The 24,932-nt window shown below is 42.1% G+C and overlaps 1 protein-coding gene across 11 annotated transcripts in view; it reads right to left on the bottom strand.

The window, feature by feature from the left end:
• PRR5 (proline rich 5) overlaps window positions 1-24,932 on the bottom strand; it is a 175,182-nt gene that overhangs the window by 12,520 nt on the left and 137,730 nt on the right. For 9 of the 11 annotated variants that reach the window (XM_006258311.4, XM_019493173.2, XM_019493174.2 and 6 more), the window contains one exon: window positions 6,225-6,363. In XM_006258311.4, coding sequence (XP_006258373.2) covers window positions 6,225-6,363 — 139 coding nt within the window. Of the gene's footprint in view, window positions 1-1,608; window positions 2,792-6,224; window positions 6,364-24,932 lie in introns of all 11 variants that reach the window. The other 2 variants (XR_009461857.1, XM_059726651.1) reach the window with 2 other exon arrangements.

Below are 24,932 nucleotides of genomic sequence, written 5' to 3'. Positions count from 1 at the left end.
AAAGAAGCAACTTAACTCTGGGAAGGAGCCAGAGAACTATGAGACTGCAAGAAGTGATGCAAAAGGGAAGCAAGTACGTCAAAATGCAAAATATGTTTGATGCATGTATACAAAAGCTAGATGTATGGAGAATAAACAAGATAAGCTAGAAGCTGTATCCTGTGAAAAGAACTATGATTTGATTGTTATCACAGAGACCTGGTGGGACAGCTTTTATGATTATAATGTCAACACTGAGGGTAACACTCCGTTTTGGAAGTGCAGGTTTGGGAGAAAAGGTGGTGGTGTTGCCTTGTGTGTCAAAAACCCCACGTACACTTATTCTCTGGTTCAGGAGGAATAAGACAGCAAAGGAGAATGCATTTGGGGGAAGTGAAAAGTGAAAGATTCAGCACCAGTACAGTGGTGGGGATTTATTATAGGCCAACAGATCAAGAAGAGGAGGTGGATGAGGCATTCTTCAAGCAGGTGACAAATGTATCCAGAAGCCATGGGATGGTACTGATGGGAGACTTTAATGGAAGAACAAGTCACTCAAACATAAAATGTCAAGCTAGTTCTTAACTTGTGTGGAGGACAACTTTCTGTTGCAGAAAGTGGAAGATACAACTATGGTTCCATCTATCTTGGATCTTGTCCTGACCAACAGGGAAGAACTGGTGGAGGATATGAAAGTGATGGGTAACTTGGGAAGAAGCAATCACAATTTGATAGAATTCCAGATCCTGAGACAGGTAAAGCATGAGGTCAGCAAAATTAGGATGCTGGATTTCAAAAAGGGCATATTTCATCTGATTCAAGGAGTTAATAGGCATGGTATCATGGGAGGATAGACTAAAGGATAAAGGTGCCCAGGAGGGCTGGGAGCTTCTAAAGGGCACAGTATAGGAAGCCCAATGAGAAACTGTTCCAATATGATGGATGCACATAAAGAACAGCAAGAAACTAATGTGACTGCAAAAGGAGCTTCTAAAATTCCTCAAATGCAAAAGGACAGCATACAGGCAATGAAAGAGTGGGCGGGTCATCAAGGATGTGTAACTGGAAATAGCAAGAATCTACAGGGACAAAATCAGGAAGGCAAAGATAAAGAATGAGCTGTACCTGGCAAAGGAGGTTAAGTACAAGAAGAAGAGGTTCTATAAGTAGTTTGGCCAGAAAAGAAGGACCAAGGAAGTTGTGGGTCCTCTGTTAACAAGCAGGGGGGAACTCCTAAGAGAAGATGTAAAGAAGGCAGGTCTATTCAACAGCTATTTTATTTCAGTTTTCACAAAAAAATGAAGCTGCAGTCAGACACCTAGTAAGGATTATCTGGATAAGGAAGGGGGCAAGCTGAGGGATGAGATAACAAAAGAGGCAGTCATAGAGCTTTTGTTCAGTGTGAATAAATTCAAGTCAGTAGGGCTGGATGAACTTTATCCTAGGCTACTGAAGGAACTGGAAACGTACTGAGAGAAGATCTCAGAGCCCTTGGCAATGATCTTTATGAGGTTGTGGGAAGTGGGCTAGGCACCAGAGGACTGTAAAAGGGCCAATGTAGTGCCCTTCTTTAAAAAAGGCAAAAAGGGGGACCCAGAGAACTCAGACCAGTTAGCTTCACCTCAATACCTGGGAAGGTACTGGAGCATATCCTAAAGGCATCATTGGCAATTCCTTGATTTGAACATGATCTCTGCAACAGCTCACTGACGGGTCTTGAGATGACTTAAGAGTCCAATCCTTGAGCCACATATCAATCTTCAGAAGCTGCAGTTTTTTCCACAGGGGAGCGTAGGCTGCAGGCTAGGATTCCTCTTTTTTCCTTCCTCTGCTCTCTGTTCTCTGCTTTGAAGGCAAAATGCTTTACCTTGACATGGGCTGCCACTTGGTTGAGGTTGTGACACCACTGCAGTCAGGCAGCAACCAGATCCTCCCAACTCTCGATGTCAACATCTATTATCTTGAGATACTCCTTCAATGTGTCCTTGTAGTGTTTCCTCTGGTCACTATGAGATCTCAGTCCATTGTTAAGCAGGAACAAGCACTTCTTTGGGGAGTCAGGAGTCAGGCATCCATACATAGTGGCCAGTTCAACAAAGTTGGTGCTTAAGGATCAGACTCAGTGCTGGTAATATTGGCTTCAACTTAGATGCTGGTGTTTGTGCGATGATCTTCCCATTTGATGTGAAGGATTTTCTGGAGGCACTGTTAGTGATACCTCTAGAGGCTCTTGAGATGCCAATGGTAGGTCACTCACATTTCACATTCATAGATGAATGTGGGGATGATGACTGCTTTGTAGACCTGGATCTTGGTGTTTTTCTGAAGATCATAGCAAATAAAAACACAGCAAAGCAATTTCCCAAAGGAGGCACTTGAACATCAGATCTTGTGCTAGATCTCCTCATTAATGTTCACTCTCTGAGACAGGTGGCTACTGAGGTAACTACCTCAATAGTAATTTGGGGAGGGGGGTCACATTCATGGCCTAGGGCAGGCTGGTAAAGCACTTCAGTCTTCTTGATGTTGACAGAGAAGTCCAAAGTTCAGTAGGCTTTCCCCAAAATATCCAGCATGGTCTGGAGGTTTTCCCCAGTATGTTTAAGGATGATGCAGTCATCGGAATGCTGAAGGTCAAGGATGGTTGTTTTGAGTACTTTGACCTTTAAGCAAAAATAATGCAGACTGAAGAGCCATCCATCCATTAGGTACTCATTGTAGATTTCAGAAGGAAGTTTGTCCTTAATGAGAACTAGGATGACTGTCAGAAAAATGGAGAATGGTACTGGGGCAATGCTCCATCTGCAAGCATCTGGAGGAGGAAAGTCTGATCACAAGTAGCCAGCATGAATTTATGAAGAAAAAATTGTGTCAAACAAACTTGATCTCCTTGTTTGACTAAGTAACTACCAGGGTGGATGAAGGGAATGCTTTTGATATAGTGTATCTGGACTTCAGTCAGGCTTTAGATAAGTTCCTGCACGACCTTCTCCTAAACAAATTTGGAGAAGTGTGGGCTGCACAAAACTACTATAAGGTGGATTGGATTAATATCAGCAAGAAAAGGGAAATTATTAATGGGTCCATGTCAGAATGGCAGGAGGGTAGTTTTATGCAGTTTGGATTATAGATCGTATAAAATGGTTTGGATAGGAATAATCCTGCCTCAAGCACGGGACTGGACTAGATGACCTCTGGAGGTCCCTTCCAGACCTACTTCTCTATGATTCTGTGATTCAGTCAGTTATTGAACATTGGGGTGCTTGGGATATATTAGCTTTTATTAAATGACAAATTAAGACTGAAATTATGCTCCCAGATTTGTATGGGCATGGATATTCCTGCAAATTTCTTGCATGTAGAAGAACATAGGTTTCATGTTAAGGTCAGCTGTGAGGATGTAAAAGAGGCCGCTTTTTCCTAGTGTTAGGACTGAGTTATCTTTGATTTATTTGTACTTTGTTCAACAAACTAACTCTCTAGGCTGAACTAAAAGTGGGTGAAAGAGATGGCTCTGTGGACTAATTAAACTACTTCAGTACACAAAATTAATAGAAAGTGGCTGTGACCCACCACTGCCCATATGAAAAATCAGACAGCTTTCAGGTGTCTCAATTTGGATATGTATATATAATAACTTATGAAAATTTTGACTTAAAAGCTTACATGGCTGCTTGCAGACTTTAAAAAAAAAAGCAAAACAAAACAAAACGTTACCAGAAGAAGCAGTTTGTTAATTCAACCCAGCTCTGCTGCACCTGTAAAGATCGGGTGCTTCAGTGGGGCTTTTTGGTGCTTTTAGCTAAAGCTGATTCAATCAGCTATTAGATAAAAACACCAAAAAAGCTCCACTAAAATGCCTGACCTTCACAGACGTTGCAGAGTTGGGTTGAAGCAATGTGCAGCCTCTTCTGGGCATGCATGGGGCTTGGTGCAGGAACACCGAAGCACTGTTTTTTTGAGGGAAGGGGAGTTATGTCCGCAAGAACCCACTGTGCTAATGTGGAGTGACCTAAATAATTTTAGAACCTGTTTTACTAGTCTATTAAACCTGTGCTCATTTTCACGTGTTTACAAGTTTTAATTCTTTACATTGCTTCCAATGGTAGAATGAGAGCCTCATTTTTAGAGAATGGCCCCTCAGTGGCAACAATTTAGAATGAATACTGCTGTGCTTGGGAACCTTTTAGAATTGGCTAGGTTTCCATGAAACTTTCACACAAGACTGAAATGCTTATTGAGCAATGACTGTAACCTTTTCAGAGGTTCTATGGTTTTCCTATTTACAGGACAGATACTGACTACTGCTCAGACTACTCTGTGTTAGAAGAATGGTGCAGCTAGTGCATCTTGAAGCATCTTCTCCCAATGGCTACTGTCACTTGTCCATCCCCATGTCGCTAGAGAAAGAACAATTAAGCTCTGGTGACAGCCAATTAGAAATATAACCCCACTGCATGGTTACATATAACATTAAGAGTGCTTTAAATTTGGACACAGTTCTGCATATCTCAAGTACTAAAATTTAGGTTTTTAAAATGGTATTGATCTGTTTACACAGACACAACTTAAACATCAGATATTGCAAACAAACCATTTCTATAACTAAGGTTATATTCTGCATTTGCCTCTTCCTGAACAAGGAAAATCAATTACATCAGTTTCACTTTCAGATTCTTGTCTGGTTTAGGGATGTTCCTGGCATGAGGCCATAAATGGAAGAGAGGGACAGCAGCACTGGTAGAACTCCCAATGAAGGCAAGCAAACCTCTATTTGCATGATATAACTTAACCCATTGTTCACACTGGGGTTCTGCAGATGCAGCTTTTACCCCTGGCTAATGCAATCTGGCTAGATTATGGCCAGCCATGCACTGGATCAGAAACAGGTCCACTAGTTTAAAGGCAGTAGTACAGACTCGTGCTTTTTGAACTGTCAGACTTCAGTTCCTTTTCTACAGGAGACTCACTCAGGGGCATTGCTACAGATTTACATCTCTGGTTTAAACAGATCCCCTGTTGCTATAGCTCCATTAATTTTAATACAGCTACAATGATTTACAGCTGGGAACCTGGCCCTGTGTCTACATAGATTCCCTGCTGTGTTACTGAGTGTACCAATTCCTTTCATATATAATAATACAACAAAGGCTGTCATGCTTGGACTAGGCCTTGGTGTCTCAGCATTTTGTTTTCAAATATTACAGAGGAATCGTTACTTTTTAGAGAACCATTTCATTGAAATTTTACTGTGCTGGCAGAAGTATTTCTGTTGCTCTTATGCTATATAAACATCTAGGTGCTTTAGCAGCAGTGATGAATAGAAAGCAATAATGCTGAACCACCATAAATACCCAGCCCAGAATTACTCACATAAAACTGATTTGTTTCTTAAATGCTTGTTGCAACACAACCCACTTTCAATAAAGCTTCAAGAGAAAATCAACTGCCCAAACAACAGTTTCTGACAAGGAAATGGATTAAATTAACTGCATAGAAAATGTACAGTTTAACTTACATGTTCCTCTGTTTTCCTGGTCCAAAAAAGGGTATTAAAAAGACTTGTTAATAAATCTTTGAGTACAATTACTACTTGTTCATTCCAGTCTGCTTTTCCCTTGCAGTTTCTATGGGATAATTTATTCAAATCTGTTTAACTGCAACCTCACTTAGAGGCCTCTCACTTAAAAGGCAGTAGGAATGTTCATACCACATGCTTTTGAAAATCCTGGCCTTTCTCTTTGATTTCTGTTCTAAACAAGTCTTGAGAGTAACTGTGCGCTGCTAGATAGTGCACTCTCTTCTACTCCAGAGATGGTTTAATTCAAGCAAAGTGATTCCTACTTGCATTTCTTATACCTGCTTATCTACTTCCCTTCTAACTCTTACTGTCCATGAAGACCTTGAGTTTAACTGTTTTCAGTGAAAGGTGGGATGGAAATATAAACTCACTCACAGATTTGTAAAATAAGAAAGACAGAAGGGGCCATTATGACTGGCTAGTCTGACCTGCATATAACACAGGCTCTAGAATTTTTATTAGTAGAATTTGTATTTCAGAAGTTCAAAAGACGAGGGTCAAGGTAAGTTTTGTGTACCCACAACATTGTGCTTAAGAAACAAAATGCCCCTGGTTTGAAGGCACTGATAATCATGTTTTATAGGTTGTTGACCTTACATGTTTACAAAGCTTCTGCCTAACCCCTTATGTCAAATCAAATTCCCAGGGCCTCTATTATTCTTACCCAAAATACAAGAAGAGTGTGTGAAGGGTCCATCACTGGAATACAGACCATATGTACCCAAATAAGGGGAAACAACTTTCTGTATCAAGGATTCCAGTTTCAAATAATCTTCAGTCACTCCTTTAGATTCATGAACTCCCTGAAATAAAGAACAGAAGTGAAGATTAATATTGTCTCCTCAAGTCTCATCAGAGCAGAAGGAGAAGAGACATTCTTATTTAATTATATACCAATGGCACACTGCTAAGTTGTGCTGGTTACTATTATTGATTTGTATTGCCATAGGCTAAGTACAGATATTCAAAAAGCTCGAGCCTGAATTGATTTAATCTTTGCAGGTTAATTTAATCAAATCTTTAATCAAATGAGAGAAGTAAGTGAACAGACATTCACTTTTGATTCCAGAAATGCAGCCAAGTGCCTGCCTGCAGTGGCTCAGGATAGAAGCTGGGGGGGGGGGGGGGGGGGGTGCTAGAACATGCCCTCCCTTCCCTTTGGCAGTGGCTGGAAGGCTGGAGGGAAGCTGAGCTGAGGGGGTGGGGGTGTGGCCGGACCCCAGCAGCCTGCTGAGTACGATTGGGGTGGGCTTTAAACCCCTACCCTGGTCTTCATTGTCCCCAGCCAGGGTGTGCTTGGAGGGGGAAGAGGGAAGCAGCCCTTGCCAGCCTCATCCCTGAGTGGTGGGGCACGGCCAGATGCTGGCCCCAAGCAGCAGCATGAGGTGAAGGGAGGGTAGGGATGAGGATTAAAACCCCCTCCCTCCCCTCCCCCACCAGCACGGGATCCCAGCTGGGGTCTACCTGGCTTTCCCCCCTGCTCGCTGCTTGAGTGGTAGCGGGGGGGGGGGCATGGCCATACACTGGCCCAGGACAGCAGTGAGAGGCACTCAAACTGCTACATGGGTCAGTGTCTGGCCATGTGCCCTGCCACTCAAGTGGCAAGTGTGGGGGAAAGCCAGGCAGACCCTGGCTGGGGTCCTGTGCTGGTGGAAGCCTCACCCTGCCAGCCCCTGCTGGGGCATGGCCATGTCCCGTGCTCTCTGCTGGTGCAGGGAGTGGGGGTAGGAGGGGCAGAAACATGGCAGCCCCCCCACTCTGCCAAAGCAGACCTGGGTTGGGGTTTCATGGCCATGGAGGTGTTTAAAACCCCCCTCCCTTCCTCCCCTCCACCTGAACCTGCTGGTCCACATCCCCAACACCTCCACTCCAGTGGGGGAAAAGTCTATCAGGTGCTGCTCTGCTACCACCAGTCAGACTGGGCTGTGTCCCCAGCCAGGCTTCCCACCCCCTCTCCCTTGTCAGCTAACCCTCACTGCTCAGGCTAGAGAGCAGAGGGGCAGGGCTAACCCCACTCTGCTCAAGCAGATGGCACAACCCAGCCCAGCCCAGGGCTGCAAAGCATCCTGGGATGCTGACGACTGAAATTTAACTTAAACCAGAAAGAGGTCTGGGACCGAAGTTATATGAACCGATTTTACAGATTCACAGAAGTTTAGGGCTGGAAGAGACCTCATTAAATCATCAGGTCCAGCCCCCCTGCTCTGAGCAGGAAAGACTGCTGGGGTCAAATAACCATTGCAATCTCCCTTACACAATCACTTGTACTTGCTGCACTTCCACTTCCTTACTCTTGAGCAAAATCCTGACTCCAGCTGCATTCTTTACCTCTGACCCTGCCCACCTTCATTATACATAGAGAGGTTTGACTTAAATCAGTTAAGTCTGATATACTACATTCAACCAGGTTTATAGTAAACCAGTTTCAGCCATTTTGAAACTGGTTTATATGCACTGAAATTCTGTTGTTACAGGTTTAAACCAGTTTCTGATCACTTAAACCGGTTTATATGTAACTTCTGTCCCTAGCCATAATTCCCAGAAAGTTGAATCACACATCAGAGACCTGTTTTGCTGAAGACCGTATAAACACATGACAAAATCAAAGTCTCTGCATTCAGCAGATTAAAATGTAAGTGTTTAATAGGCTCAGAGATTCCTAAACATTGACCCAATGACTAGTTGAGAGCAACTCATGGAAGATATTTGGTGCCATCAAAAATTCCTAACACTTATTAATCACCTGACACAAAAGGAAAATATTACCACAAAATACATTCATCGGGGGTTTGACAACCAAGCCAGCACTTTGTTACAAGGGAGTTCTGACACCACGCCAAATTCAAGGGGAGTCGCTCACTTTCAGCAGCTTAGTCAAATGTAGGGGCCTTTTAGAAGCCACAGCAGAAGAGCATTGCAGAACATGACTAAAAAGGTCATTGTAGTTTTTAATGCTGATCTACAATTACCACATGACCAAAGGCTTGACCAAACAGTTTTGATGCTGCTGCATTGATTTAGTGCCACAAGGTGTCACTACCATCTCAGCGATTTAAACATTGAGGAGGAGGCAAAGGAATCAATCTCCTAAAAATATATATTCCAAGATATTTATGATTGCCATGAAAAAGTACTTGGAGGAAAATGTCACTTCCTCCACTCCAAGCCTCAGTCAATTTAGGGAAAACTTTCCTTTAATTCACCCCTCTGTAGCAGGTCTCTTGCAAGGGTGAAATTTACCCTTAATTTTGGAGCATGTTAGAGCATCTGTGGTGGACTCCTGTATCTACCTGGAGCCACCTGGATTTCCACAAAGCTCCATATGGGCACAGGACTGTATCAACACAAATCTTGTTGAGCAATCAAAGGTTTAATTCACAAACTTTTAAGACAAAGGGCACTCTGCCTGAGTATGGACTTTAGAATTTAGTCCATTGCTGCATCGTAAATCCCTAATTTATTATAAAAGGACCAATCTACTGCATTCTGAAATTAACTCAGAATGAGTTTTAGAATAAATATAACCCTTTCTTCTATTAGTTAAATGATCACAGTTTGTAGGTGGATTTGTTATATACCAGAATTCACCAAATAGCTTCTGTGAAAAAACTGTAGTCCATTTGATATTTGTAAATTATTTGCTTCTGCCTTTTGTTATTTGTGTTGCATGACTGACAATTGAAGAAACCTCCTATTTTTTTCTGCTACATGACTGGATAATAGAAAGATTCTAAAAATAAGAAATAATTCCGAATGAAGAGCAAAACAACATCTCACTCTTATTCACTGGTGTTTAGATATTGCCTGTAAACAAATAACACACTTCTGAGATGTATAATGTTTTTTGGAAATGTCAGTATTAAAAAATGAATACAATGGGGTCCACAAAGAGTCTGAAAGCTCAAAAGCAATAAGACCTCACGAGTAATATAGAACGAGATCATCATGTCTATCTATTACTTAGGCAAATAGACCAATTAAGCTCTGGAAGCTCAAGGACAAAAAAATAACAGGAAACAACCAACCAACTAAACCCGTTCCACAACTTCAGACCTAACTTGACAGAGAGTGAGAAATAACAAAAGCATAAAAGCATTAACAGGGTCTTAGTACAGTATGGTGCATATACTATTTCAAAGTCAGCATGGGATAAACTGGAGATAATGTTTCAAACACAAGAACAATACTATACAACATTTTCTATACTGGGTTTCCCTCCCATTTAGGTAGGATCTAGCCCAGATCTCCTCCAAAATGGGAAGGGCAGCAATTCCTATGCAAGTAGGAGTTCATAATCTCCAGGAAGGTTGTGACCCCTGGGTGAGAACAATGCATTAAACCAGGGGTTGTCAACTGGGGGTATGCGTACCTCTGGGGATACTTGAAAAGGCCCTAGGGGGTATGCATGTGAAGGGACAGGATGCCACCACACACTATCCCACACTGCCATGCAGGTGCCACCCACCTGGCCAGACGCAGGAGAAGCTAGCATGCTGTGGTTGCCACTGTTCTGTGTTCGGCTATGCACCACCCCCTACCCCCTCTGCTCCGCATCTGGCCATGCGTCACCCCCCTCCCCCACTCTGCATCCAGCTGCTGGGGGTACACTGATCCAAAAACGTTGAAAACCCCCGCATTAGGCCACAGATTTCAGGTCCCTACTTAGATTAGATCCCAAACTAGTTTCCTAAACTTGATCTGTAACAAGTCTGGCAGATGGTGCTTCTAATTGTTTATGTCCTGACTTTTTTTTCCTGTTGCAATATATTTAATAATTTTGGTAAAAAATGGTGAGAGCTGAAAGGCCTGGAAAATACACTAGGATTAGTTCCAAGCTGCCAGTAACAACTTTTCCTAACTCTGGAAGAATTGCAGCAGCAGGAGTGATAAAGAATCTACTGTATCAGTGTAGCAACCTACCCCGGCTTCTGTAGCCAGTACATACTTGACATGTATTTATTATTTAATGGTGAATTCCTGGTTTCCCTTAATTTCACTGTTCCTTGAAGTCTGTTACTATTTCTCTACCTCAAAAGCAAACACATTATTCCATAGAAGGTTGCTAGTCTACTGGTACTGGGATTGGGTTTCATTTGCAGTTAAAGTCACTTGAAAAACTTAATCAGTTAACTAGTACATGGAGACCATCTTTCCTCCTACAACCTCTTCACAAATGCATCTGCCAAATTGGTTCACCTCAAGTCAAGTCACCAGGTTTCTTCTTTCACTCCCAAGAATAGGAACAATGTTAATCTCCATCCTTATTTTTGACTGCCTTACTGCAGGGGGATGTCAATGTGCCATTGTGATTGGTTCTAAACCTCCAGGCATTTCTCAGTCTTATACCTCAGTTTTATAGTCCTTCATCAGAAATTTTCAATGTTTTCTGCTAACATATGGAGGTATGATGACCTCTTTATTTTGTCTTGGTACAAATACATTGTAACTACCTGCAAGATCCTTCCTGTCCAAACTATTACACATTTTCTGATTTCATGAGAAGATATTGTGCTTTTAAAGATTACATTCCAGAATATATTTTACGGATATAGCTTGTAGGTGTGTTGGTCTAAAATGCAGAGGCAGACAAAACTCTTGATTTAGAGGCAATATATTTATTAGACCAGTGAAATGGTAGCAAATTTTTTCTTTCTTTGCAAGCTTCTGGGTCCAAACACCCTTTGTCAGGGTGGAGGAGGAGAATTCAAAGATTGTAAAAGATCTCCCAGGTAGAAAAGAAACTTCATCTTGCACAGGGGAGGTAAAGGATGGTAAGGCTCCCCTGGGTTTCAAAGTTCATTTGTGAAAAAGTTGTTTTGTGAATATGCACATTAGGCAGAGACAGAGCTCCTGCAGGTTTCTTCCCTGAAGGTGTCAGGAATATATTATAGCTCTTTGTAGTCTCTCAATATAAGAGAGAGTGTGTTGGACTGCAAGTCAAATGCTGAACTTGTAAAGCTGTATTTTTTTTTTTTTTTGGTGTATAGATATAAGTATCAGACTAATCATGCCCGAGTTCTCTACTTAATCATAGAACAGTATGTATGCCCTGCTGGTTACCAATATTGCCTGTGTTTGGTAGGAGGGTACCTTTGTAAGAGATGGAGGATTGTAGTATGTATAGTCCTATCAGTCCCTTTGCTCTCCAAGTGTTCCAGCAAATTTGCAAGTAATGTCAGCTGGGGTGCAAGTGTTGTTAATGTTCCTCCACTGAGAGCTGCATGGAATCTACCAAACTAATTTCAGCCAGATTACAAAAAAAAAAAAAAAAAAAAAAAAGATCCTCAACTCCTCCTGGCAGCAAAGCAGGGAAAGAACAGAGCAGGTCTGAGCATCCCGGTGGTTGCTTTGGGATGAATGGTTGGGTTTCCCTCAAGCTGGCTTATTAACTTTCTGGACAGACTTCAAATACCATCTTTTCTCTCTGACTTCCATGGTGGATTAAAGAAATGAGCAGACCTAGGATTTTGAAAAGTGTGGTGCAGGATGGTACAATGCATCATCCTATGTAACATAACACATATTTTTCTCAAGTTAAAAATATACCAGAAGTCTTTCTAATAAACTAGGGGCCCAGGGTTGTATTATTCAGTTTTGATTTGAAGTAAAAACAAACATAAATTTATTGGAATGTGCATTAATTTGCTACATCATATATTATATAAAAAAAACACAAAAAAAGCAAAAATAGTTAAAAGATGTTGTTTCATAGGTCCTGCAGTCATTAGAATGAAATGGGCATCTCTTTTTCAGATTCAAAATGAAACCTAGCCTTCTTGACGTGATTTCCACATGTGAGTTAATGTTCTTAGCTAGAGCTAAACAGTCTGTAGGGCTGTGAAATAGGAGTCACATTACCAGGAGCAAGTAACAGACAGCAGAATTGCAGAAGAAATGCTAGTTTGATTAGCTGAACATCATGACCGTTAAAAAGGAGAGAGGATGGTTAACTCCTGTGGAATTAAGACTTTAGATTCTAAACTTTAGAAAGAAACAGGTAGATTATAATGATCCATAAAGTCCAGTGACTGAACCCCTCACTGATGCCTGACTAGAAATTCTGCTGCCACTGCCAGGAGGTTCATTTTAAATTTTGGGTGGACCAGGAAACAAAGAGGGGTGGAATTGCACCACCACATCTCTCCCAGATCTGACCCTGATTGAAGATATTTGCCTTCTACATGCAAATGCATGCAGAGTTTTCTACTGCAACTTGTGGTATAGTTTAATACACAGATAGGTGACTACAGCACAGTTCTGAAGTCTCTTTTTTTTAAGTTACTTGGTAGAACAACATAAGGCATGCTTATACTTTACTGTGTGCATTCTTTTCCTGGAATCTGAGGTGTGTACAGGGACTGTGACTTCCTGATACTGCAGCTACACTAGGAAAAAGAAAATAAATCTGGATACTAAACTGCTAGAACCCTTGAGTGATAAAGCCCAATGGAGCATGGAAGCCACTAGGTCAAGATCCTGCAAAAACTGCTAAGGACAAGCATTACCAGTGTCAATGAGTAGCACAAAGAGGAAGCATAAAATGACAACGTGGGCAACGTACTGGACCTGGTCTGAGGAGGCCTGGAGTCCATTCTGGGCTCTGCTACAGATTACTTATATGATCTTGGGCTAATCACTTAAGTTCTCTCTGTTTCAGCTCTTCATTTGTAAACTGGGCAAAAGATTTGTTTTCTCTAGCTCTTTATCTCTCTTATCTATTCAGACCACAAACTTTTTAGAGCAGGGAATGCATGTCTGTACAGTAGTGCATAGAAGAGCAAGGCAAGGCAAAATCTCCCTGTCCTGTGAGAATTTTTGAGTTTATAAAAATGCCACCAAAACATTTGTTTTTCCTATTTCTGAAATATTTTGTTTTTAACATTTTTACAATAAATATATTTTCAACTCAGAAATAAATATTTTTCATTGCAAATGTCTAAACAGGACATTTTAAGAATTTAGGTTTTTTCTAGGATTTTTTTCCCCTTAAAGGAGTAGCTTATTGGTGCATACCCTTTCCTAGGAATAGTATTACTTTTGTAAATCAGTATTTTCCAATGTAAAAGTGTTTCACTAAAAAAAAATCTGCATCTTTCTTGGTTGGGATTTCAAGATTCTGCTATAATATAAGCAATTAATAATATTTAATATCTTGTGTAATCTGAATCTACTGTCTTTTAAGGTGAAGAAATAATGATGGGAGGCAGGAAGCAGTTTTTGCTTAAGAATAGCAATGTTGCACTTGAGGAACACACTTTTTTTTTTGGAAAAAGTGCACATAATTTATTTATGTTAGTTTATGCTTTAGTTCTGTGCTAAATAAAACACCACCCTAACACCATTGTGAAACCCAAGCACACATTAAGCATGAGTCAGTCTTTCCCTCAAAAAAAAAACAATACTTTTGATTCAGAAATCATTAGTTTTAAAAATATAGGCTGCTTACAGATGTCAAAACAAAAAAACTGTGCTTTACCAGAAGAAGCAACGTGTTAGTTCGACGCAGCTCTACCGCATCTGTATAGCCCCAAATATATGGTTCTCTATCAACCATAAGATCTAGAATCTTTTTTTTTATCAGAAAAATAACACCTGAGATTTCTAGCACACCTATTATAATGCCTGTGATAAAACCAAGAGAATTAGCAATATAATGATAGTATCTTATATTTATAGATACATTCAAATGGAAGGATCACAACAATTGGCAGAAACCAGAATGGCTTTAGCAAGCATTGAAATGTATTTATTTTTGAGACATAGCATGGTAGCTTTATCAGCACAAGAAAACCACAAAGCACAGTTCAAGGCAGAAAGGAAAGAAGAACAAGATGGATCATCTGATGCTACAATCTGATATAGTGATAACTGACAGTGGTGTAGGTTCTGCCTGCAGGTTTCCTGTTGTAAATGGTTGGGCAAGCTCAGAAGCAAAACACAAAAATCCAACCACACTGCTTGGTCACATTTTTTTTTTTTTTTTTTTTTTACAAAAGAAAACTTGTGATGTAGGCCCTAATGATGGTAATGATTAGGGCATCAGATGTCACCACCAACAGAACAGAGGTTGGCAACCTCCACCATGCATGCCAGAGCATGGCATATGAAGCCATTTTGCTTGGCATGTCACAGCCAGCTCAGGATCTGGGCAGCTGCCACCGGCCATGGAGTCCAGGCTACTTGCAGCAGGTGGCTGGGAAGCTGCAAACCCTGCTGTGAGCAGCCTGGGCTCCATGGCTGGCAGCAGCTGCCCAGAGCCCAGACGGGTTATGGCAGGCAGCCGGGAGGCTGAAAACAGCAGCACCAAGGTCTGGAGCCCATCACCGGCTCTGTGCTGGCAAGCCTTGGAGCGCAGGGCAGGGAAGGGGCTGGGGCAGTGCAACCCCAGCTGCTCCCCTGTTTTCCGCCTGGGGCAGGGGCACATCTGTAAGTCAGGGCTTTCCAAGCTGAGGTATGGCATCCACAGCTGCACAGCTCATAATGCTTCAAAGGCAAAGACTGTACTTAGCCTTAGGTATGGTTGCACTGAGGGCATGACCTTTACCCACTGCACAAGAACTAGGAAGGGTTTGCACAGTCTGTATTGCTCCAATTTTGCTGGTACTAATATCCAAGCTAGCTACAGTAAAGCTAACTTGGGAACATCACCCCCATGCTGCCATCTCATCTTGGACTGCACTGGGGACTTGCCCTCTAACAACATGACTTTATGTTACACTTCTCTTGTTTATAACATGAGATGTTATTCTTTTTATAGATAGCATGTTTATGATAGGCAGACAAGGTTCTTTGGGTGAATCTGATATCTTTTATTAGACCAACTTAAATAGTTGGAAAACAATTATTAAACAAGCTTTCTGGTTCAAAAACCCTTGGTCAGGCTAAGGAAGTTTCAGCAGTTGGCGTGTGCTCTTCCTGGATGGAATGAAAAGTAAAGAAGCCAGAGGCTGGTCTGGTATGCATACAAGACAGGTCGTCAGTGAAAATGTAGATTGAGGAGTCAATGGGTCAGAGACAGGCTGGGGGAGGGGGGAGAGAGAGAGAAGGGGGATGAAAGTGGAGAGATACCTGGGGAGTCAGATGTCAGGCAGGTTATAATGTGTCCTAAATCCAATGTCTATATTTAGTCCATGATTTTTAGTATCCAGGAGGTTGATGAAGTGGAGCTCATAGGCTCGTCTGTGGGAAGTGTTTTGTAAGTTTCCTTTAAGGATCAGGACTGAGAGATTGGAGAGAGAGTGGTTTTCTTGTGAGAAATGTGCCCCCACAGGTAATTGGGTATTTGTGGCTTTGATAGATTTCCGGTGTGCATTCATTCTGGTGCGCAATTGTTGTTTGGTCTCTCCTACGCATTTTCCATCAGGGCATTTGGTGCATTGGATGAGATATGTTACATTTCCGCAGGTGCAGCTGTAAGATCCAGGAATACTGATGACTCTGTTGTGGGGTATAGTGATTGTGGGGGTGGTGATGTGTTGGCAGGTTTTGCTTTTCTTGTCATGGCACGGTCTGGATCCATTGGGTGTGTCCTGCGCTTGGGAAAGTTTGCTTCTGGTGATGAGGTTGGCGAGGTTCGGTGCTTGTTTGCAGGCTAGGATGGGTGGCTCTGGGAAGATCTCTTTAAGAATAGGGTATCTTTCTAGTATGGGTTGCAGTTGCTTGAGTATTTTCCGTACAGGTTCAAGGGAGGGGTGATATGTTATAACCAGCGGTGTGTGATTTGTGGGGGGGGTTCTTCTGTACTGCAGCAGTTCTTCATGTGGTATCCAGGTGGCTCTTTCAAACGTGTGATCTATCTCTCTGGAGGAGTGTCCTTGTTGGGTGAAAGCCTTTTTGAGATTGGTGAGGTGGCGATCCCAGGTGTTCTCTTCAGTGCAAATTTGGTGGTATCTGAGGGCTTGGCTGTATATCACAGCTTTTTTGGTGTGTTTAGGGTGATTGCTGGTTCTGTGTAGATATGTATGTTGGTCTGTGGGTTTCTTGTATACTGTGGTCTGTATTTTATCATTCTGGATAGCGATTATCATGTCTAAAAAGGAGATGTTGGTGCTGGAGTATTCTAGAGAAAGTTGGATGGAGGGATGGTGATTGTTGAATTTCTGATGGAACTCAATCAGAGATTGTAGGTTTTCAATCCAAATGTGGAAGATGTCATCTACTAAAAATCATGGACTAAATATAGACATTGGATTTATGACACATTATAACTTGCCTGACATCTGACTCCCCAAGTATCTCTTCACTTTCATCCTCCTTCTCTCTCTTTCCCTCCCCACTCCCCCCCCCCCAGCCTGTCTCTGACCCATTGACTCCTCAATCTACATTTTCACTGACTACCTGTCTTGTATGCATACCAGACCAGCCTCTGGCTTCTTTACTTTTCATTCCATCCAGGGAGAGCACACTCCAACTGCAGAAACTTCCTTAGCCTGATGAAGGGTTTTTGAACCCAAAAGCTTGCTTAATAATTGTTTTCCAACTATTTAAGTTGGTCTAATAAAAGATATCAGATTCACCCAAAGAACCTTGTCTGCCTATGTCCTTAGATTAACACAGCTACAACCTACACCCCTGTAACATGTTTATGATAGAGTGTTTATCACACCATGGTTTAATAATAAAACCAAAGACATATTCTGATGCTAAAATCTAGCCTGTTTAAAGGCCAGTGGCCTTTTATTGCCAGAGAACAATAAAACTGAGGCTGATGGCTAACTTGCAGGAAGCCAGGCTTTAGGAAAGGAACCTAACACTTAGAACATATCCAATAAAACAGTGGTCTGGACCTGCTCTTTAATGCAATAGTTTCTCTGCAGCTATGCAACAAACTTATTTTAAAAGATAACCAAGACTTTTCCTGAACTCAATCTCATTTTAGTTAGAGGGCTTTATGATTCTCTAAACACGTAAGATGTGTCTCTTTAATTCCGTTCAAAGGTCCTGCCTAACCTATTTATTTCTCAATTTGTGGGTCAAAGTAATTCAATGCCCATACAGAGGCAGGTATGTTAATATTTCTGTTGGCATGTATGGGCTGGATCAAATCCTGATCTTGTTTACACCACAGCACAATATAAGAGGAACTCCAGCCACAGAAACTACACCGATGAAGTCCAGTCAGAGTCTGGTCTATACTCATCTTCCAAAGCATGCCTAATTGGACTTGAATCCTCAAAATATCCTTGAAAATTAAAAGTTCTGTACTTAGGCTCCAAGAAAGAGTCGAATCCCCTACTTCAATATTTGTAATTCAATCACTTGGAAATGGAACACTGCAACCTTACAAAGCAATTATTATTTATTTTAGGTTGTTCTAAGAAACCCTGACAATGACCATGGTCCTGTTGTACCAGGTGCTTACAATCAAAATAGACAAGGAAGATGAGGTTTAAGTAGCAGGAAGATTACATATAAGGAAGACTAAGTGCACAATGGTTTGTGAAAATCATCTTACTATCACATTGTTTATTGTTTTGATATTGCTTTAGTATTGTTGTAATTTTTAAGTGGTTTTTAGAAGAACCTGACTAAATACAAAGGAAGAGAAAGAGAGAGAGAGAAGTGCTGAAAGGAGAGGTGGGGGAGAAGACTGGAAGAAGAAGGAAAGCATAAAAGGAGTGATACTGAAGAGATTGTGAGGGGCAAGGCAAGAGGGATTTGTAGCAAATGGCGTCAGCATAGGGGATCATCCAAAGTGCATAAGTCAGGCACTGATACCATCACTCCCTGCAGTCTCTGACTTTGAACCATCATAACTGGACATATAATAAATATCTTGATGCCATAATAGACAATATATGATTAATTATGCCAAAGGGAGACTAACAGACAGAAGGGGAAGAACACAGCCTATACTGATCTCCAGTCCTCAGCCAGGATGGACTTATGATGCATCTTCTGCAGAGGAAAAATAAATTGTGTTTAAGCACAAGTATTACCTGTCCTGGGTATGTGCGACCCAGACAGGTCTTATGGAGTTTTTTTAAAAGCCTACAATATGCTGCTGCTGGGAGCTGCAAAAAAGGCATGGTATAAATGGTCTGAGGGCACTGCATCTGAATTGGCACAGCAGAGGGCAGTGTGTTTGGAAGGGACCAGAGAAGAACAATGCTTGGTCCCATTCAAAAAACCACCTCTGATTCAGTCAGTATTAATACAGTGGGTTAATGAAAAACTACTGGGTTTGTAAGTGTAAACAAGGCCTTAGGATGCAAAGTGCTAAATGCTGCCTTTGGTAGTGTTAGAGCAATGTTGCAGCTATGATAGACCAGTGATTATGTGAGAGGCAAGGGTATGTTCTCTTTAGCATATGGAGCTCTCATCAACCTCAACAGAAACTGTCTGCTAGAATCAGAAGGTAGAATCCATGAACTGGAAAACTGACAAAGGGGTTGGCCATAATGGACTGAATGATTAATTAGGTACGGTTGGAAAATATACTCCCCAGACACGCACAGAAGAGTGGTCGAGGATTTTCATGAGCAAATGTCCTAGTTTTTACATGTTTATGGTTTCTAGGTATTGAAACGGTCTCAATTTAGACCAAGGGTGGGAAATTATTTGGGCTGGAGGGCCATTTATTTAGGGAGTTTTGGTGAGCTGCTGCAAGCTGGGTTAGCAGCCCCAACAACTCACCAAAATTCCCTCAGTAGCTCTGCCTTGGGATCTGGCCCTGTACACCACCTGGTGATTAAGGACCCTGGGTCTCCAAGGAGACCAGCCCAGCACTTACCTGGGCTGGTGGGATGGGGCCACGGGCAGGCAGGGAGTGGTGCCTGGTAGCAGGATGGGCTGGTAGGCTGGGGAAGGGATTTTGGGATGGTAACAGTGCAGGGCTGGGGCCTGGGGCAGAGCTGTGATCCGCTCCCAGCAGCCTGTAGAACTGGCACCCGTTGCAGGGACATGTGGACAGTGGATTGTGGCTTTGCCCCAGACCCTGGCCCCATGCTGTAACCAACCCAGATCCCGGCCCTGGCCCTGCCTGCTTCTCCTGCTCCCAGACGTGGCTCCCTGCCTGCCCATGGTCCCATTCCATCTGCTCAGCTGAGTGCACCCTTTCTGCATGGGTCCTGGGTTAATCTCTACAGTGGCCCCGCCTACCCACTCTGTCCAGCACCCCCACAGTGGGTAGGGGGTGGATGAGTTGGGTCCAATGGCATCAGTGACACTAGTGGCAGCAGCCAGAAGGAGCCACCACCACCAGAGCTCTTGGGTGGCAAGACCGGCTATATGTGCCACAGCCAAGGCTGCCCCCTGCACCTAGAGCTGAGGGACCTGCCATGGGCCAGATAAAATTCCCTCGGTGGTCCAGATCCTTGCCCACCCCTGATTTAGATACTGATTGGGGAAGGCATTAAAGCATGTACCTGCTTTTAAGCCTGTGAGTAGTCTCACTGAACACAGGTTTAAATACTTTCCTGAATTAGGGCTTAAGAATCTTCTACAAAATTTAAAGGTTTAAACTATATATATGTGCAACATAGTATAGGATGAATTCCTTTAATGGGTTTAAATTACTCTTTAAGTAGCATTAAGTTGTTTTAAACAATTTTATTGAAAAACAGTGGGTATTTGGCTTGCAATTTTGCCACAAATGTATCATTTATTAAAATAGTATGTGCTGTGGTTTTTCTCTTTAAAAAATTAAAATAATGATTTTCCTCATTTTTTACCATGGCAACGAACCAATGCATAGTCACAATTTATTTCTAGTGGTTCAACATGTAGATTTTTAAAAAGACTTTGCAATATTCCGTTATGTTTTTGGCACGCTTAGTTTTTAATGGCCTGAGTATGACACCCTGAACAACGAGTAGCACCCTCGGTTTTGAGTAGTCTCATCTGAGTGAGTGTCACCCCTTGTGGTGTCAGGCCTTATTCAGCACTAATAAGAGAGGCAGAAATGGCCCCAGTGCCATTGCATTATAACAGCTATATAATTCTGTCTCTTTTAAACTATTACTGAAAGAATAATACAGCTATTTAACAAACAGGCATGGCAAAAGTAGCCCAGCAGCAGAAGTGGTGTGCTAGGGGAAAAACGTGTGATAAGGTTATACAGTTCTTAGTATGCCAGTTTCAATATTCCAATACACAAGACAAATGTAACTGAAAAACAGCTGTGTGCACCCCACAGGCTGCCCAGCAGAGAAAAATATAGGCTGTGTTTTTCAAAGGAATTAGGTATCCAGATCCCATTATACTTCTGTGAGTGTTGGGCACCTAATTTCCTCAAGCTCCTTTGACCACTCCCATACATAAAGCCTCCATTAGGAAGCTGCACCGAGGAGAAATTGTTTGAATTGCCACTCATCAGATGGAGCATGTTAGAGAGCAAGGATAAAAGAGGACAGAGAGCCTCAGGCTGTCTGTGTTCTAGTGGGCAGCTACAGAACTTCTTCCTATCCTCACTGAGAGGGGCTGGTTTGAAAAGCCCTGCAACTTGGCAGAGAGGGAAATGGTTTATTATGCAACGTTCAAGCTGTTAAAAATGAGATGAACCCTAGCTGCATCTTCCCCTGAGGGCAAGGGGGTATGATGTATAAGGGGAATTTGTTTTATGCATAGGTGGAAAAAGCCCAAGTATTATGCCTGAGAAGGTAAGACTGAAATTTTAAACATTTCCAGAGCCTTTAATAATGGAACACAGCTCTAAGGATACATGGAGCTGAGTGCAGCCTCCCACCTGCTCCTAAACCTGGTGCCCTTGGTGAATTATAGCCTCTGAGAGGCATGTGGTTCTAAACTTTCCACAGAGGGGATTGTGTCATTTTGTGGTTCCCATTTCATTTTGCTATCGCATAATGTCCCTCCCTAAAGCAAACTCCCCTCCTTCTCCATAATTCATTCTTTTTTCTTACTACCACAAAACTGAACTTTATCTTCTATTCCTTCTCCAATCCACAGAATCAACTAGTGCCCTCAAATCAATCTCCTCCACACACTGGGATAAGCAATACACTTTGACGTGATCTACAGGCTTTGCCTACATAACTCACAGAATAAATAACTCTAGATATGAAGCCTTTCTTCGCTGCTTTCAACTTCAGTTACATTTATCCAGGGCAAAGCAAGAGAGCACAAAAAGCATTTCCTCCCCAGATGCTTTTCATATAGCTTATGTTGTGCTTTCAAGGCTAAAATAAACCTCTCAGGTTCTCCCCACAGACATGTTATCTTGGAGCACATATATGGTAAAGAATGGTACTGATCCAGCTTCTGATTCACTTACACTGAGTCTTTTGTAAAATTCAGTGACCAAAAGTTACTCATTCTAATGTATAACAGTCATGACTTTGGCTAGGGAATGAAGCAGCAAAATTTCCTAGGTTGAACACTGGAAATAACCCCAGAATACTGTGTGTGTCAAGCTACAGAATCAGGCTTCTGATATACAGACTGTAAGAGATCTATATGCTCTGTGGACTGGGGACAGCGGAGGGACATAGAGAACACCTTTGACAAGTGGCTTAAGTCTAAGCATAAAGGCCTTTTGCTGCTTGATCTTCCTGGCTGCCAATTCTCCTTGTTACATTTCCCAGGCCCCATGAACTTCTAAGCTCCCTCCCTGGAGCATCTATAGATGGCTTCTATAGATCATTCCAACAGTTTACTTCCTTGGCTCCTTCTCACTTGTTTTCTATTCCTGGCTCGTCCTGGTTTTTTCTCTTAGGCTTCAGGCTGCTCACCAACCTCTAATGGCTATGAACGGGCTATGAATTAACTTTTTGCCTATATTTACAAAGGGTGTAATTTCCTAAAAAGTTTCTGATCACCTTGCATAACTTCCCTGTAAATGGTAACCATAGATGTAACTACTTGTCTTGCAATCATAAAGTGTTAAATGACAATTTAATTTATGCATTATGCGAAGGACCAGCTGTTTTGCAAAAAGCTCTCTGCTGTCAGACCAAGGGACACAAATGGTTCTCTCCCAGACTGCACCATTAGATGCACTCAAGCGCACAACAGTAATTGCTTAAGTAGCTGTAGCACTCTTACTTTGACTTGCATGTTTTCGCTGACTGGGATGTTTTTGCAAGGTACTGGCGAAGGAGAAAGTCTCAAATATCAACCATGACAAACTGCTGGATACATTTTTAATAAAGAAGAAAGACATTTTTTTTGATCTTTAAGACAAGGAAAGTAGGAATTCAAAGGCACAATACAAATGCAATATGAAGTATTGCCAAGAGAAGCGCTGCCTTTTCTAATGCTTTAATGAACTACTACATGCCTATCTATCACAGATGAGATGAAACTGGAGCAAAAGAGAAATCACATTTCAGGTACCTGACTGCTGCAAACTCTGAGAAACAATAGAAGTAGAAGCCATTTCCACAAAATTGAAGTCAATGGGACTGTGTGTTGGAGAAAGGAAACATACAATGGGAAATGATTACAGAATCAGGCTCAAATATGCCAGTTAGTATCTTCAGTTATAACAACTTTCCATCTACAATCAACTTGCCCTGAATTTCAATCGGTGCCTGAAGTTTGACTGGTAGTGAAATAAAGCAGCTACTGGTACAGAGAAACAAGGCATTGTGACTCTCAGTCCCTGCCTTCCACCCACTTCTCTATGCATCCCAGCCTAGTGAAAAAAGTGCAGTTATTTTCTACAGACTTTCTCTACTTTTTCTACTGACCATTTTACTTTTATCTGAAGTAGATTAATTTGACATTTTTTAACTGTGAAGAAAGACTCAACAGCAACAAAAATAAAATAGCTCCAAGCAGCACGTAAACTTTTGCTCCATCTTAGTCGGCAATGAGTTAAGTGAATCTGATATACACGAACAGCGTGTGCCTTTCATTAGGGTGGGGGTCAATTGCTGTAACAATACAGAGATAGAGAAAATGCACCTGGGGTGGAAGAGTTGCAGTAATGTCTTTCTAGACAGGCACATGCTGGAAGGAAATCATTTTACATCTTTGAAAAAGAACTTTCCCCACTGGACACTGACTATTCAGTATGGATAAGCTTTATACAGGCCTCTGAGCATGTGATAACACTAATTTATGGGCATGTAGGGTTGTGCACAAAGGAACATGGAAAATAGGCATTATAGGCCAGCTGTCCAGTTGGCATAAATCAGTGCAACCCCATTTGTATCAATGGAATTAGACGCCTTACATCAGCTGGTGTCTACATGTCTAACTTGCTCACTTCCCACTTTTTTGCACATGTAGACAGATGCACCCATAAATATTATAATCATGTTTTATAAGTTCACTAGAAATTTCCCCCTATAGATTTCTTCCTACATAGCTTAAATCCTGGACAAAAATTACTATTGGAAGAATTAAACTGTGTTCAATGCAGAGTAGATTCACACCTTATAGACTAACTAAAATAGATACATATTAGGGCCATGCAAAGCTTTGGTCCCTGATTCGATTCGGTGGAGATTCGGCCCAATACAGTGTCTGAATCACCGAATCCGAATTGAATCAAAAGATCCTTTAATCTGTCTCGTTCAGAACCCTCCAAATTGATTTGGAGAGATTCAGACAGATTTGGCATTTCAGACGTAGATGCAGTTTTAAACTTTTTTTCTATATACCTCTAAATAGCAGGGGCTCTGAACACTGTGGTGCTGGGGCAGATGCAGCATCCCACAGAAGCATGGGGCCCTCTCCAGTGCACTCAGCAGTAGACCTAGAAGTGGACCAGAAGCACTTTGGGTTCATTTCCTGGCCTCCCCTGCACCTTCCCAGCTCAGTGACTGGTGCCTCCTGGGTCTGGGGGGACACCTGGGGTCTCCCCATGGCTGATCTCTGAGCCAGGGGACATGGGGGCCCCCCCACCGCGCTCCCTGGCAGACCTGGAAGTGGACTGGAAGTGCTTCCAGTCCACTTTTGGGTTTGCTGCCGAGCACGCTGGAGAGCCCCTCATGCTCCTGTGGGACACTGTATCTGCCCCAGCACCACAGCGATCATGAGCCATGCTGCTACCTCAAGGTATATAGAAAAAAACTTTTAAAGCTGTGCCTGTGTCCAAATCGCTGATTATCTGAATCAGCATCGAATCTTCAGATTCAGATTCGGCTGAATCGAATCAGGGACAGTGATCCAAATCAACAAATCAAATCACTGTCCCTGATTCGGGCTGAATCCAAATTCGAATTGAATAGGGTCCGTTTCGCACAGCCCTATATAGATAGCACAAAATTTTGTGGGCTAAAGCTCACTTCATCAGATGCTGTGAAAAGATGTGCACAAAGTTGCATATAAGGAGAGAGAAACCTGAATATAAGGAGAGAGAAATCTAAATATAAGAGAGGGAGGGGTCATCAATGGGAGAAGCAAACATGCAGGGCATAAACCCACAGGAAAAAAGGAGCCACAAAAGCTAACACAGGTAATAGGA

Source organism: Alligator mississippiensis, chromosome 4, assembly GCF_030867095.1.
Source record: "Alligator mississippiensis isolate rAllMis1 chromosome 4, rAllMis1, whole genome shotgun sequence".
NCBI lineage: Eukaryota > Metazoa > Chordata > Crocodylia > Alligatoridae > Alligator > Alligator mississippiensis.
Note: the sequence above shows the minus strand (reverse complement) of the source record. Positions and strands in the feature narration are given on the sequence as shown.